The sequence below is a fragment of the Mustelus asterias genome, chromosome 16, assembly GCF_964213995.1.
Source record: "Mustelus asterias chromosome 16, sMusAst1.hap1.1, whole genome shotgun sequence".
NCBI classification, from domain to species: Eukaryota; Metazoa; Chordata; class Chondrichthyes; order Carcharhiniformes; family Triakidae; genus Mustelus; species Mustelus asterias.
In genome coordinates, this window is record NC_135816.1 from 37159934 (window position 1) to 37176362 (window position 16429).

At 42.9% G+C, this 16429-nt stretch overlaps 1 protein-coding gene across 1 annotated transcript in view; it reads left to right on the forward strand.

The window, feature by feature from the left end:
- Positions 1-16429, forward strand: part of spock1 (SPARC (osteonectin), cwcv and kazal like domains proteoglycan 1) — a 497915-nt gene that overhangs the window by 319238 nt on the left and 162248 nt on the right. Inside the window, exon 4 of the mRNA XM_078230923.1 lies at positions 6233-6347. Coding sequence (XP_078087049.1) covers positions 6233-6347 — 115 coding nt within the window. The remainder of the gene's footprint in view (positions 1-6232; positions 6348-16429) is intronic.

Below are 16429 nucleotides of genomic sequence, written 5' to 3' on the forward strand. Positions count from 1 at the left end.
TCTTGGGGCTGTTCACTTACTGCAGGGTTGTGATAGCTTTTGAAGCCATCTGCCGGCTTTTTGCTCAGCTTCATGGATGCGTGCGTAATTGTTTCTAATTAATTTTTTTAAAATTATTCATTCATGGGATGTGAGCATCGCTTGCTGGGCCACCATTCATTCCCGCTCCTTAATCACCCTTGAGAAGGTGGTGGTGAGCTGGCTTCTTGAGCCACTGCAGTCCATGTGGTGTAGGTACACCCATAGGACTGTTGGGGAGGGAGTCTCAGAGGATTTTGACCCAGTGACAGTGAAGTAACGGTGATATAGGGCGGGAATTTATGGCCTCGCTCGACCCGAAACCGGACAATCCCGTCCAAGATCAGCGGACCTTCCCATTGTCCTCCCCTCACCCGCTCCGATTCCCGTGGCAGGCAGGGCGGTAGAATTCCGTCAGGACGTTGTGTGACTTGGAGGAGAACTTGCAGGTGTTAGTGTTCCCGCACATCTGCTGTTTTTGGTCAAGTTTTTGAGTTTGGAAGATGCTGTCAAAGGACCTTTGCTGAGTTGCCTTTTTTATAAGTTCGTTCAAGGAATGTGGGTGTTGCTGGCTAGGCCAGCATTTATTGCCCATCTCTAATTGCCCTTACTACCCTCATTTAGAAATACCTTCTGCTAGCTCTCTGCTGCACAATATAATTTAAGAAATGCTTTATAGTTAACAGAATCACAAAATCTTTACATTACACAAGGAGGCCATTCAGGTCTGAACTAGCTCACTGAAAGAACATTCTACCTAATCTCACTCCCCTGCCATATCCCTGTAATCTTGCATATTTTTCCATTTCGGATAGCAATCCAGTTCCCTTTTGAATATCTCAATGGAATCTGCCTCCACCACCCTCCCAAGAGGCTCATTCCAGAATCCCAACCGTACTCTTAGGTGAAAAAGGTTTTCCTCGCATCACCATTATTCCTTTTGCCAATTGTTTAGAAACTGTGCCCTCTAGTTCTTGATGCTGTTTTGACTGGGAACAGTTTCTCACTACATGCCCTGTCCCTCAGGATGATGAATACCTCAATCAGGTCTCCTCTCAGCCCTTTTTTTCTCCAAGGAAAGCTGACCCAACCTCTCCATTCTATCCTTATAGCTACAGTTCTTTATTCCTTGAGTCATTCTTGTGAATAATAGTCTCACAGGAGAAATGAGAATCTCAATAATTTTCAAATGAGTAACTCCTGCGAACATCAAACATTTCTGGTGTGTGTTTTGAAAGCTAAAGGTAATGCAGAAACATTGCATTCTCTGCAATGGAACTTTCCGAGTAAGTTTTAGCCAGACAGTGTCATAAACATCAGAAAGCAATTAGACTTGCCAATGCGGTTCGCTCATATTAATGGAATTTTTCTTACCTATAATTTCATAATAGTTACAGTACAGGATGAAAACTTACAAGTGATAAAGTAGCCCACAGTCCTTTACCGTGGTCAAACATTAGGCTGTATATTAAATCATCTGTGGCACACAATTATGATTTTCTATTGGTTCACCCTCATGAGTAAGCCTCAAAATTGAGGCTAAATTAGAATTTAAAACGTCAAAAAGCAATTGATTTCCAATCATTTTTTTAGAGCTTTGAATTTCTCATTTTCTCCAAGTATGGAAATGCAAACATAAATTAACTGAATGCATTACTTTATATTTCCAAAGCAATTTCTGCTTAAAACTCTAAATAAGATTTTCAGACCCTCTTGTCCACTTCAATTATTTCAAACTGAATTCAGTTCCCAGTGCAATTTATTTTCTTTTCCTGCAGCATTTCAATGGCAGAAATCGAGAATTTAAAGTATGTGTCCCTTTCAAAATTATTTTCCCCCAACCATTATGTGCAATGTGCATGAAATTATGTCGTGTCAAGTGCCTCTCCCCAGTTTTCTGTTGCTTTTGTGGCCTTTATTGTCTTCTAAGTGATTTCAGTTTAATGTAGAAAAATTACAGGTGCAGGGAGTATGCTTTGTAAGTGGTCCCTTTGTGCAGTTCCGGCTTGTTACGTGGCACTGAACTCCACAATGCTTCAGAGTGGACCTCAGTGGAAAGAGAAATCAAGATAGATATAAAATGGGCTCAGGCTTCTCAGTCACATGTTTCACACCATCGCACAGTTAAAATCCACTCCAGAGGATGTAAACGGGTTTTACTTCACCACTTGTTCAAATTTTAAATGATATATTTATGAACACGGCTGCCATGTCAATCCATCATGAATTACCTGCCAAAAATATCAGACTTGGAACAACTCCATGAGAAAATCACCGTGTTCAAACATCATTGTCAGCACCGTTCCCCTCATATTCAATGTTTCCATGTCATCGGTCCATCTCAGTAAATTTACAAGGTCAGGAAACGAGATACTTTATTACATCTTTTGGTGGAATTGAAAGTTAAATGAGAAACAAGTGAATACTGGCCTGGAAATATAACAATGACCATTCCAATACTGATCTTGTTGCCTACATTAGTCACCTCCAGAATTCACTTTTGTGAATCGTTCACCATTGCCTTAGACTTTGCTAAAGCCTTTAATAGAGTTTAGTGATTAGATGTGCGGTGTTCAAAGCAAATCACCGTCATGTACTCCAGTGTAGTTAGTGTAAAACCAATATGAACTCCACCACCAAACGTATGTTCATGTTTGAAGTTTAAAGTTTATTTATTAGTGTCGCAAGTAGGCTTACATCAACACTGTAATCATAGAATCCCTACAATACAGAAGGAGGCCATTCAGCCCATCAAGCCTGCGCCGACAGCAATCCCACCCAGGCCCTATCCCCGATACCCCACACATTTACTCTGCTAATCCCCCTGATACCAAGGGTCAATTTAACATGGCCAATCAACTTCATCCACACATTTTTTTTGTTACATCTTTGAAGTTACTGGGAAAATCTCCTGGTCGTCACACTCTGGTGCCTGTTCAGGTACACTGAGAGAGAATTTAGCATGGCCAATGCACCTAATCAGCACATCTTTCAGACTGTGGGAGAAAACCGGAGCACCCGGAGGAAACCCTCGCAGACACGGGGAGAACGTGCAGACTCCGCACAGACAGTGATCCAAACCGGGAATCGAACCCAGGTCCCTGGCTCGGTGAGGCAGAGGTGCTAACCATCACTATGGTTGTCAAGTGATCAAATTTCATCTCAAATCATGCCCTTTTGGCATAATTACTGGCTTATCTGCCAATTCATATTGGGGGGGAATTCTCCCAGCGGAGACGCAAGCAGAGGCCGTGTAGCGGGCTTCCCGCTGGGCGCCATGGCCTCCGCGAGTCTCTGACCGCCAGATTTCCGGCAACATCAGCTCCATGCCAGAAATCAGCATGGAGCTGTATAATGTCCTCAAATGCTCATTTAAATCTAATTAGCGAGCCCGGGATTGAAATCTCTGGGCCCACTCGAGTCTCCGCCCCCACCAGGAGTGGCTCACTCCATCGGGGTTTACAACAGCTCCCCACTTGCGGGGATCTGGCGACCCAACCCTGCTGGAGTGAAGGGAGGCCCTAGAGGCCTCCCATGAGATTGGGAGTGAAGGGGGGGGGGTTCCCCCTGGGCGTTACCAGCCTGGCCCCCTGGCACAGCCCATGGGGCAAAGTGACAATGCCCAGGGAGCATCCTGGCACTGCCCATCGTTTATCAGGCAGTTCCAAGGAGGCGGGGCCTATGGGGAGTGGGCCTTTGGGGCGATCGTCGGGGGCGGCGGATCCTGCTGCCACTCTGCACTTTGGATCAGTGACAAAGGGAGGGATGTCAGCGATCGGGGCTGGATATTGGGGTTGGGGGGGGGGGGGGGGGTTGGGAAATCGAGGCGGGCCCGGACACATCTGGGGGGCCAGTGATTGGGGCGTGGGGGGGCTCTGTCTGCCAGTGATGCAGGGTCGCGGGGCTGGCCAGCGACTGGGAGGCCGGCAGTGCGGGGCTACTGCACGTACACCAATCTCGGCACTGACAGATTGGCGCATTCGCAGTGGGCCACTCAGCACTATGCTGCCAGCAGCTCCAGCAAGAATAGGCCCCGGCCGCAGATTTTTCATGGGATTTGCGCTAGGGCTCTCTGCAGTGCACAGTGTGGGAGATTCATTTTAAACTCCCGCTGAAAAGAAAACAGGATTTACTCCTGTTTTATGCAAATTCGACACTTAGAATTTTTGGGGGAGAATCCCACCTGTTATATTTGCTCGGTAATCCCCACGTCTATTCTGAATTCCACATTGTTTTCCTCCTTCACCCCATTTCCTTCACATCGCCCAATCTTATCCACTCTTCTGCTAACTGTTCTTAACGTCACATAAACCTAAAACCTCCAGTCCTAATGCACTAGTTTAACAAAAATGTCCTAATGTCCTTCAGGCCCTTTAAAGGGAGTTAGTGTATTTCTTTTCTTTAAAGATTCAAGCCTAGACACTCAGTTAAACCTTGCTCATATTTCAGGTGCAAAATGGGCATCCAGTTGTCAAACGTTGGGCTCCGTGTGTTCATTACATACAGGAAGTTTGCCATCCACCATACTGGTAAAGGCAAGAAAAGAGGCATCAGCCCCGAAAGAAGATATAGAAGTATAGAGATAGGAGAGCTAATGCCAGTTTTGGCCTTATTTCCAATGGTCTGCCAGGCCAGCTGCATTCAGGAAACTTGGTCTGCATGTAACTTAATCAGGGTCCTTTCAGAAGGATGGTTGCAGCTTGCCATCAGAAAGGCAAATGAAAAAAAAACTTAGATGAATGTGGAATCGGAGGTGTAGGAGTGAACTTCCTGGTTTCACTGCAGTGCTGAGGACTGTTGCCAGCTCCTGCTCCACTCCCTCCCAACCACCTTCCACACCCCAATCTTCACCAGTGAGTAGTGTTTGACAGCAGTGTCTGCAGCTTGTTGATCACTTGTACATGAGGAGTATGAGCAGGCTACCCATGCAATCAGTGTACATTTGTCTTCCCTTTGAAAAGAATCGAATATAGGTAGAGCAAGCCAATTGCAGTAAATAGTGCACTATAGGGAAAGGCTTCTACACCAGCAAGTTGGTAATAGGACAAAATGAATCCCAAAGGCATTTTCTCTGCTACTGATTCAGAGTGCAGAAATTGAAATGGCTACGTTTTGGAAGTAAAATTTTAAGATAATACTGATCGAATCTAATCTCCAAAATAGTAATAAGAGTGTAGTGTGAGAAATTGAAAATATCAAGAGGGAAATGTTTATCTTTGTATATTTTAATGCATTTTTGTGCTCATTCTCATACATATTATTCATGCTGCAGAAGCCAGATTGAGCCGGCAGTAACAAGATCAGGTCTGACTCCCAGGCTGGATAGAGCAATGCCAACAACAAAATTAAAACTCCCCTTTACCTTGAGCAACAAATATACATCATTATGCATGTGCACTGATATTTCCTGGTTCCATTGGCATTCTAGATGAAATAGCATTAAAGAAATAACATATATTTGTAAAAATGTGGAATATATACCTATGATCATATTGCCCCTCTTATTTTGAGTTGACACGAGTAACAGATGTGAAAAGGAATATATTGTGTCCACCCACACATTGGGGAGAATCTTGAGGCCTCTTCGTGGCAAGTAACTCCCAGAAAGACAACAGAAATGTTTCAGGGATAGCCTCAAAGCGTTCCGACAGAGATCTTGGTATGTGACCAACCAAAATGGAGAAGACTAATTCAGGAAGGACTGAACACTTTGAGAGACTCAGTCTGGAAAATGCAAAGATGAATTCAAGACATCAGAGGAAGCACACAAACTTCCAAACAATACATCTGCCCAACCCTTCAAGCACCACTTGCTCCACACATGGCAGTCTGCAGATTACAGATTGGACTTACCAACTATTTCAGAACCCGTCAAATAGGAGTGAAAGCAAGTTATCCTCGATCCTGAGAAATCACCCAAGAGTCAACTTGGTGTTATTGCATTGTGTAGTCAGTCAAAAATGGTAGCTGTTTTCCCAAGGACCGCGTTCTTTGTCAAGAGACCAATTATCTATTGCATTGGATCCATGTTAGCAAAATCTGCGATCCACTTCCAGCAATGTGTTATTTGGCACAATCAGGGAACAGAGTTGTGATGCCCTGTTTGAAAGTATGGATTGTTTTGAGGGATTAAATTGTCTCTGAAAGGATGTTGTAAAGTTAGATTGATTGAATGACTAAATGCAATTTTAATTGTTATTTCCCTTTTCTTTAGCTCTGGATCCAACAAAAGATCCATGTTTGAAGGTGAAATGCAGTCAACACAAAGTCTGTGTAACCCATGACTACCAAACTGCAATGTGTGTGAATCGCAAACAGCTAAAGCACAGGTAGGAAAGGATTTATAACAGCTTGCACTTATAGAAAGCACCCTTAACATTAGAACTGTACCTGCAGAGTGGTTTGTAGATGAGATCATTGAAACTGAGCACTTAATAGGAAGGAGAATGGATTGAAAGCATTTAAGGCGTAGTACCAGAAAAGGAACGTTTAGTTGGATCAAAGGAGTGCCAGAAAGATAAAGGAGAGTGTAATTATTTTAAATGCAGAGGCTTGGAACAAAGATTCCACGTTGATATATATATAAAGGAATGCATATTGCAAAGTTGTGCATTTTGTTCCCGTATTCTCCATCCTTTAATTTTATTGGGCTGAATATCATGAACTGGGATACACCATTTTGCAATATGTGTTCCAAACGCGAAAAAAAAGGAAGTAGACACTTTATCACCAGCTGTCAATATTCTGGATGATGTTCACTGAGAGGAAGTCTATCAAATCATTAAAGTGTACAGTGCAGAAGGAGGCCACCATCTTTTTTGCAGAGCATCCAGTTAGATCCACTCCATCCCATTCTTTTTCCATTTCCTTGCAATTTATCTCCTTTAAGTGTTTATTCAACAATCTTTGAAAGTGATGACCAAGTATGTTTCCACCACCCTACGAGGCAGGGCTTTCTGCACCCTAACCACTCAAAGAAAGAACAACTCATTGCATTAGAAGATTTTTCAACATGTTGACTCTGGTTCTCGTGCCATTCACATTAAATCTTCTTTCCTTGCTTATCAATCCTACAGCCATTGGAAACAGTGTCTCTTCCTTGACACTTCCTAAACCCTTCATGATTTCAAATACCTCTGTTACATCTCTTCTTTATTGAAAGCTCCAGCTTCTGTAGCCTATACAGAGACTGCAGTCCATCACCCACACAACTGTTTTAGTGAGTATTTTTCTGTATTCCTTCCAAAGCCTTCACATCCTTCCCAAAGTGTGCAGCGCTCGGAATTGGACACAGTAGTCCAAGTTGTGGGGTGGATGTAAACCAAATGTTTTATATATATTTTGCATAATTTTCTGGTTTTAGTATTCTCTACCTCTATTTATAAGACCCAGAACTCCATATGCTTTATTAACTACTTTTGAAGATCTCCTGCTACATTGTGCATAAACAGTCCAGGGTGTTCACTTTCTTGTGCACCATTTAAAGCTGTACCATTTAGCTTGTATTTTTAGTCGGGAGAACATAGGAAAGAGGAGCTGGATAGGCCATTTGCTGCTTTGAGTCTTCTCGGCCTTTCAGCAAGATTATGGCTGATCCTCCAGTTCAGATCCAACTTTCCACACGACCTCCCTTGTCCCTTAATTTCCTTGTTACCTAAAAATCTATCGACCTTTGTCTTGAATATACTCAATGCTGAGCATCTGCAACTCTCATTGAATCATAGAATTCCTACAGTGCAGAAGGAGACCATTCAACCCATCGAGTCTGCACCGACCACAATCCCACCCAGGTCCTATTCCCACAACCCTACTTATTTACCCTGACAATTTAGCGTGGCCAATCAACCTAACCCGCACATCTTTGGAGTGTGGGAGGAAACCGGAGCACCCGGAGGAAACCCACGCAGACACAAGGAGAATGTGCAAACTCCACACAGACAGTGACCCGAGCCGAGAATCGAACCCCAGGTCCCTGGCGCTGTGAGGCAGCAGTGCTAACCACTGTGTCACCGTGCTGCCCAGTTGGGTTGAGAAATCCAAAGATTTACCACCCTCTGAGCAAAGAAATTTCTCCTCATCTCAGTACTCAATGGCTGGCCCCATATTCTGAGGACTGTCGGGCAGATTGTTCGTCTCCCATCACTGAGCAAAGCAGTGCCGGGAGGACTAAGTGGGAGGCACACAGGACAGCAGCTTCATACTTACCCTCTGAATGCTGCTACCTGCCATTTCCCTTGGGTCAGGAAACGGGATGCGCTGCGACCCAGCGAACACTTAAAGTGACATTGGATTTGATATATGAATCCTAATTCAAGCTTCATATAGATTTCTATTCTCACGGAGGTTGATGGGGTAAATCACCGGGTAAATCAGTTTGTGAATCTTGGGGGAAGATTGCTGGGGATTCAGGAGTTCTTCAACAGATAGGTGAAAACACTTCAATTGTCATAATTAGATGTTGTTTGAAAAGTTAAATATGTTACTAATGCAATGACTATGTAAGGGTTCAGATGCATTAGAGACCATTACCCAGTTCACCAAGTCCTCTTCTGCATTCTACAGCATGAAGAATTAGATACGAAGGATATGTAGAGGAGCCTGTGGTTTGGCTTTCACATTGATTTACTGTCCTGACATCTGAGCGTTTGAAGCACTCTTCCAGTATTCATGAGGTGCAGAAGCATCAAGTCATCCAATAATACTGGCATGTCCTTGAAATGCTCATGAAATAAAAAAAATTAACAATTAGACATTCAAAATTCCCTTTGGCAAAAATTACATTGTCAAACTGGCAATCAAACACAGGCAGCTGAAGTCCCATTGAAGAAAACTTTAATCCATTTAGCATCTCCTAAACTTGTACAAATAAACAAACAGGCATTGAAAAACTCTTTCAAGGAAAGATAAATTCATTAAAAACTTACAAAGTTGTCAATCAAAGCTAGCAGCCCCATTCAAGCTGGAAAACAACCCCTTACAGCGCTGAATGCATTAGCGAGCCTTGGAGTTCAGCCGAACATTCATAATGAGTCCATCTGGCAAAACAGACGTCTGACTATCTAGTTAGCCTGCACTCAGATTTACCTCTTACTTCCCCAGGAATTTTCATGTAAGACATACTAATCTTACAGTATACAGTGAAAAGTATTGTTTCTTGCGCGCTATACAGATAAAGCATACCGTACATGGAGAAAGAAAGGAGAGTGCAGAATGTCTTAGTGTTACAGTCATAGCTAGGGTGTAGAGAAGGATCAACTTAATACGAGATAGGTCCATTCAAAAGTCTGATGGCACAGGGAAGAAGCTGTTCTTGAGTCGGTTGGTAGGTGTCCTCAAACTTTTGTATCTTTTTCCCGATGGAAGAAGGTGGAAGAGAGTATGTCCAGGGTGCGTGGGGTCCTTGATTATGCTGGCTGCTTTTCTAAGGCAGCGGGAAGTGTAGACAAAGTCAATGGATGGGAGGCTGGTTTGTGTGATGGACTGGCTTCATTCACGACCCTTTGTAGTTTTTTGCCGTCTTGGATCAAGCTGTGATACAACCAGAAAAAATGCTTTCTATGGTGCATCTGTAAAAGTTGCTGAGAGTCGTAGCAGACATGCCAAATTTCCTTAGTCTCCTGCAAAGGTAGAGGCATTGGTGGGCTTTCTTAACTATAGCATCAGCATGGAAGCATCAGGACAGGTTGTTGGTGATCTGGACACCTAAAAACTTGAAGCTCTCGACCATTTCCACTTCATCCCCATTGATGTAGACGGCAGCATGTCCTCCATTACGCTTCCTGAAGTCAATAACAATCTCCTTCATTTTGTTGACATTGAGGGGGAAGTTATTGTCGTCGCACCAGTTCACCAGATTCTCTATCTCATTCCTATATTCCACCTCATAATTGTTTGAGATCCGACCCACTACGATGATGTTTTTAGCAAACTTGAAAATCTAATTGTAGGGGAATTTGGCCACAGAGTCACATGTGAATAAGGAGTATAGTAAGGGGCTCTGTTAGAGTTCTTTGAGGAGGTAACAAGGAAGTTAGATTAAGGAGAACCAGTGGACGTGATTTATTTAGATTTCCAGAAGGCCTTTGACAAGATGCCGCACCGGAGACTGTTAAATAAGCTAAGTGTCCATGGTGTTAAGGGTAAGATCTGGCATGGATAGAGGATTGGCTGACTGGCAGAAGGCAAAGGGTGGGGATAAAGGGGTCTTTTTCAGGATGGCAGCCGGTGACTAGTAGTGTGCCTCAGGGGTCAGTGCTGGGACCACAACTTTTCACAATATACATTAACGATTTGGAGGAAGGAACTGAAGACACTGTTGCTAAGTTTGCAGATGATACAAAGATATGTAGAGGGACAGGTAGTATTAAGGAAGCAAAGGGCTGCAGAAGGACTTGGACAGGTTAGGAGAGTGGGCAAAGAAGTGGCAGATGGAATACAATGTGGCAAAGTGTGAGGTTATGCACTTTGGAAGGAGAAATGGAGGCATAGACTATTTTCTAAATTGGGAAATAATTAGGAAATCAGAAGCACAAAGGGACTTGGGAGTCCTTGTCCAAGATTCCCTTAAGGTTAACGTGCAGGTTCAGTCGACAGTTAGGAAGGCAAATGCAATGTTAGCATTCATGTCAAGAGGGCTAGAATACAAGAGGAGGGATGTACTTCTGAGGCTGTATTAGGCTCTGGTCTGGCCCCATTTGGAGTATTGTGAGCTGTTTTGGGCCCCGTATCTAAGGAAAGATGTGCTGCCCTTGGAAAGGGTCCGGGGAGGTTCACAAGAATGATTGCTGGAATGAAGAGCTCGTCATATAAGGAATGGTTGAGGACCCTGGGTCTGTACTCGTTGGAGTTTAGAAGGATGAGGGGAGTTCTTATTGAAACTTACAGTATACAGCGAAGCCTGGATAGAGTGGAGGTGGAGAGGATGTTTCCACTAGTAGGACAAGCTAGAACTAGAGGGCTAAAGGGACGATCCTTTAAAATAGAGGAATTTCTTGAGCCAGAGAGTGAATCTGTGGAACTCTTTGCCACAGAAGGCTGTGGAGGCTAGGTCATTGAGTGTCTTTAAGATAGAAATAGATAGATTCTTGATTAATAAGGGGATCAGAGGTTATGGGGAAAAGGCAGGAGAATGGGGATGAGAAAAATATCAGCCATGATTGAATGGCGGAGCAGACTCAATGGGCCTAGTGGCCTAATTCTGCTCCTATGTCTAATAGTCTTATGACACAGCCTTGTGGAGCACTGGTGTTGGGGATAATCATGGAGGAGGTGTTGTGGCCTTGTTGAAAGTTAATTGGCAGTCTGTTCATGCATGTCTCTTCAAATAAGTAACAGTTATGGTTGATTGAGCCAGGGTTCCTTTCTGGGAGCTAACTAGCCAGTAGTAACATCAGCTGGGATCGTAACAATGGCAGCCCCAGTTAATGTGCAGCCTGTACAATATTATAAATAAGAAATTGGCAAACAGGGCGGCACGGTAGCACAGTGGTTAGCACTGCTGCTTCACAGCTCCAGGGTCCCGGGTTCGATTCCTGGCTCGGGTCACTGTCTGTGTGGAGTTTGCACATTCTCCTCGTGTTTGCGTGGGTTTCCTCCGGGTGCTCCGGTTTCCTCCCACAGTCCAAAGATGTGCGGGTTAGGTTGATTGGCCAGGTTAAAAATTGCCCCTTAGAGTCCTGAGATGCGTAGGTTAGAGGGATTAGCGGGTAAATATGTGGGGGTAGGACCTGGGTGGGATTGTGGTCGGTGCAGACTCGATGGGCCGAATGGCCTCCTTCTGCACTGTAGGGTTTCTATGATTTCTATAGTTGGCGCCCCCTCTCTCTCTTCCCATTAGTCTAGATAATGAGAAAAGGCATGTTAAAAGGTATCTCAACAATTACTCAAAACAGCAACAAAGATGCTACCTGTCAGATTTTCTGACATTATTTTCAAATCTCGAAAGGAAACTCTACCAAAATAGGTAAGAATCCTTTTCCTGATGGATAGCCTTTACACAGTTTTAAGTAGATCTAATGCTAGCAAATTACAAGTTATCTTTGTCGCCTGGCATAAAGCATCGTCTATTAAAGCATATATGCCTAAAAATGGGGGAAGTCTAAATGAGGCAATTGGGGGGTGTAATTGCACATTGTTGGGTATTCCCGGAGCCAGTAACAAAAACCGAATTGTAAACCTGGATGGGACATTAAGTGGGTGAAATCTGGTATAATGGTCCTTCTCTTTGTACCAGTGAATTGTTCTCACTTTAGACACTTGAACTAGGCATAACCAATTAGAAAATGTACCCATGTGTAACAGATATAGTAATACCTTTGTGACAAGAAATGATCTTGCTCATACTGTATGCTAATATTTATCAGGGTTGAATTCCCTGTGGGCCATTCCACTGATAAAATGTAATTGGTTGAGACTTCTGATCTCCCATTGTTTGTCTCTCAGTTCACTTCCTGGGGCCAGGCGGATGAAAGCGACAGAACTTCCCGACAGCTTTTGGTTCACCATGGAACTACATGATAAGCTCTCTCAGAAAGAAAAAATGAGCGACCAGAAGTGCATTCTACCTTTGATACATTAAGGCTTGCTAATACAGGCCCTTGAACTGTATGTGTTCTTTAAATCTCATTATCTTTTAGAGATGGTGCATATTGATTTGAAACTATTGGTAAAATTACAGAGTTTTAAAAATTTATTATTTGATATTCATGGGCTGGATTTTAGACTCCACATGGCGACAGGTTTGTCTCAGCTGTTGTAAATTTTACAGAGAGCATGGGAAACTTCAGGTGGCCTGTCCATCTTAGGCCTATTGAGGCTCTTAAACTAAGGCCCTGATTTCCCCCACTTTCCCCCTCTTTGGGGTGTTCACTCTTCAGACTTCTGCAAAGCTCATCTGATTTTTAAAGCTAAATATTGACAGCTGCGGTGCTAAATAAATGTAAATATCACAGCTGATTCCAAGTAAATGTGATCCATAAAGAGACTTTTACTGTGACCAGTTAAAGATCCAGTTGTCATTTTAAAATGACTGGATGTAATCTATCAGTGCTTTTTTCATAAAAGAGGAAAATTAACTGTGGAAATCATGCATCTAAACTAGGACATTTGAAGTTTTGAATTGAGTGTACTGGTGACAAATGTGTTGATCAAGTCTTGAAACTGTAGTTCTAACCTGTAATTTCTAACATTATATTTATACTGACACTCAGATACACGGTTGGTGAAGGTTCCCTTTGTGCTTTTAAGTTGTAGCAAAAGCTTACTTCTGTTTATAAATAACAGATTTATGATTTTGTTTTACACTTCAGCTCCAACCTCCTACTCCTTCTAGACTTACTTTCCTTCTGTATCCACCCTGCAAAGAACTCTCTCCCAATTCATTTACACAACTATGCTTATAAAATCCCAATGGTCTTGCCTGCAGTCTTCCATTCACCACAACATTTCTACAGCAACCAATTTTCTCACCCATACCCTCACCTCTACCTTTGATGCCCAAGTCCCCATTAGATCCATTACTCTTTCTTACCTTGGACACTCTCTGGTGTGACCCTCCTCTTAAGCCCAAGGAAAGTAGACATGAACAGATATTGCAGACATCTAGTTTATCTATTCCCCACGAGATCACATTAAGTGATACTGAGTCCTTCTCTCACCTGTCAAACTATTCACTAGTCCAGGATTACCCTGGAATGTAAAGATAAATGCTGGCTCGTTTCTCTGCTGTAGTCTTCTTAAACCCCTGTCCCCTGTCTCCTCCAGTACCATCTACAAAAACAAATGAGAGGAACCCAGGGACTTGCTTCTTGCTAAGATTGAGACCATCTGATCAGTTTCCTTTCCTTTTCCTAGCCCACTGGGTCAAACTTCTTCTAAGGTTTCTCATTGCCCTAGCCCTGAACTCACATCTTTCTCTAGCTTCTCTCCTATCCCCCTCCATGACCTTATCTTGTCCAGGGGACGCAGCTCTTTGTGCCCTGTCTCTAATCCCACTAAACTGTTGACCACTCCAATCCCATTACTGCTCCATTCCTGCCAGCTAATCGTTATGACTGTTCTCTGCCGACAGGTATTATCTTGCCGATAAATCTGGCATCATCTCACACTCCCCCCACCTCAAAAAAAAATCACTTGACCTCCTCCATCAATGCAAACTACCAGTTTGTTTCCAATCTTCTTTTCCTGTCAAATCCTTGACCTTACTGTTGCCTCCCGAATTTTTTTAAAATTAATTTACGAGATGTGAGCATCACTGGTTCAGCGAGCATTTATTGCCCACCCCTAGTTGCCCTTCAACTGGGTGACTTGCTAGGCCGCTTCAGAGGCCATTTAAAAATCGACCATATTGCTGTGGTTTTGAAGTCACACATAGGCCACACCTGCTAAGTATGGCAGATTTCCTTTCCTAAAGAACATTCGTGAACTAGTTGACAATCAACAATGGTTTCATGGTCTTCATTAGGCTTTTAATTCCAGATGTTTTATTTGATAGAGATTTTTAATTCCTCTATCTGCTGTGGTGGGAACCCAGGTTATTACCTAAGGTCTCTGGATTTCTACTCCAGCAACAATACCACTGTGCCACTGCCTCTTCATTGTGCGCATTTTTCCTGGATCTTTGTGTTTGAATCACTCCAACCAGATCTCCACTCCTGCCACAGCACTGAAATGGCTTTTATCCAAGTCCCAAATGGCATCCTATGTAACCTTGACTGTGATAAACTAACGCTCCTTATCCTTCTCAATCTCCTCCAGCAAGATCTCTTCCAGAGTGAGAAACTAACAAATCCAAAGATAAAGCCACAATGACAAAGAATATTGTGTCACCTTTGGATCATTTTGGAGTAAATGTGTTAAGATCATGAAAGTTGCGACATTAAGATTTTTTCTACCAAACTCTAAAGTTCTTGGGAAGAAGCTCCATCTTTTAAAATTACTATGTGTGAAGCAAGACTCCTTGATGTTTCAGCACTGCGATAATATGATGGAACAATTTCTGCTGGGCCCTTATGTCAATAATATAGGGTGCGTAGGGAAGGAAATTATAATGACCTAATTTTGGGGTTGTAGGTTTTTCCATTGAAAGAAAAGCTCTGGTTTGCACATGTAGATTCAAACTACAACACAACAGATTTTATTGAAGAGCTGCTCTCTGCACTGCATCAAATCCAAAACTGCTAGTAAAACACACTAAGCACGTACCCAAATGACATCGCCATCAAATCATGTGATCAGATTTTAAATCAACCTGCACTGTTCTTAAAATATATAACATCCCTCCCTCATTAATTCTGTGGTCATGGCAACAAATTACTATGATGGTACACATAATACTCTAGACACAGTACTGTGCATTATTAATCATTATACAGTCAATAAGAATGTCAATCAGAAGGATGTCTATTCCTCTTTGATTGTGTATGATCTTCTGGAATTTGACTGTCCTTGACCCTAAAAATATGCAGCACGGTAGCACAGTGGTTAGCACTGCTGCTTCACAGCTCCAGGGACCTGGGTTTGATTCCCGGCTTGGGTCACTGTCTGTGTGGAGTTTGCACATTCTCCTCGTGTCTGCGTGGGTTTCCTCCGGGTGCTCCGGTTTCCTCCCACAGTCCAAAGATGTGCGGGTTAGGTTGATTGGCCATGCTAAAATTGCCCCTTAGTGTCCTGAGATGTGTAGGTTAGAGGGATTAGCGGGTAAATATGTAGGGATATCGGGGTAGGGCCGGGGTGGGATTGTGGTCGGTGCAGACTCGATGGGCCAAATGGCCTCTTTCTGCACTGTAGGGCTTCTATGATTCTATGCTTTTGAGCTTCAGTGAACACTTCTTCTCAAGGAACTAATTCTGTATCATTGTCACTCAGTATAGTAGTATCGACACAATTATCAGGCAACTCAGATTCAACTAAGGCTTCCGTAGTAGTGTTCACAACACTAGGGATTAAAGAAGTTGTCACTTCTGGAGACAATTCTAAAAAATTATTTCAAGATGGTAACAATTGGTCAGCGTGACATTGCCAAATTAGTTCATCTTTGGTTTGAATAATGGAAGAAATTGGACCTTATGTTTGCTAAAACTATGGCAGATACTCATTATTCACTTGTGGCATAATTACGCGCCAAACTCGATGAAATGAGCGATGTCTTGCCTTCACTTCACACCAAGCAACTTGAGATTGTTGTTGATGTTCTACTATCCCTGAAGTTTCTGGATGTAATAAATAAAATGTAGTTCTGAACTTTCTCTTTAAGAATAATAATGCAAGTGAACTTTCAGTAGTCGCATGAGTAGTGTTTCTATAAGATGACAAAAAGCTATTCACACGATGTGATAACGAACCTTGCTCTTTTGAAGCTTTTAAAGAATGTTTCAAGCATTGTCCAAATCTTTCAGCTAATCCCTTCATTGAT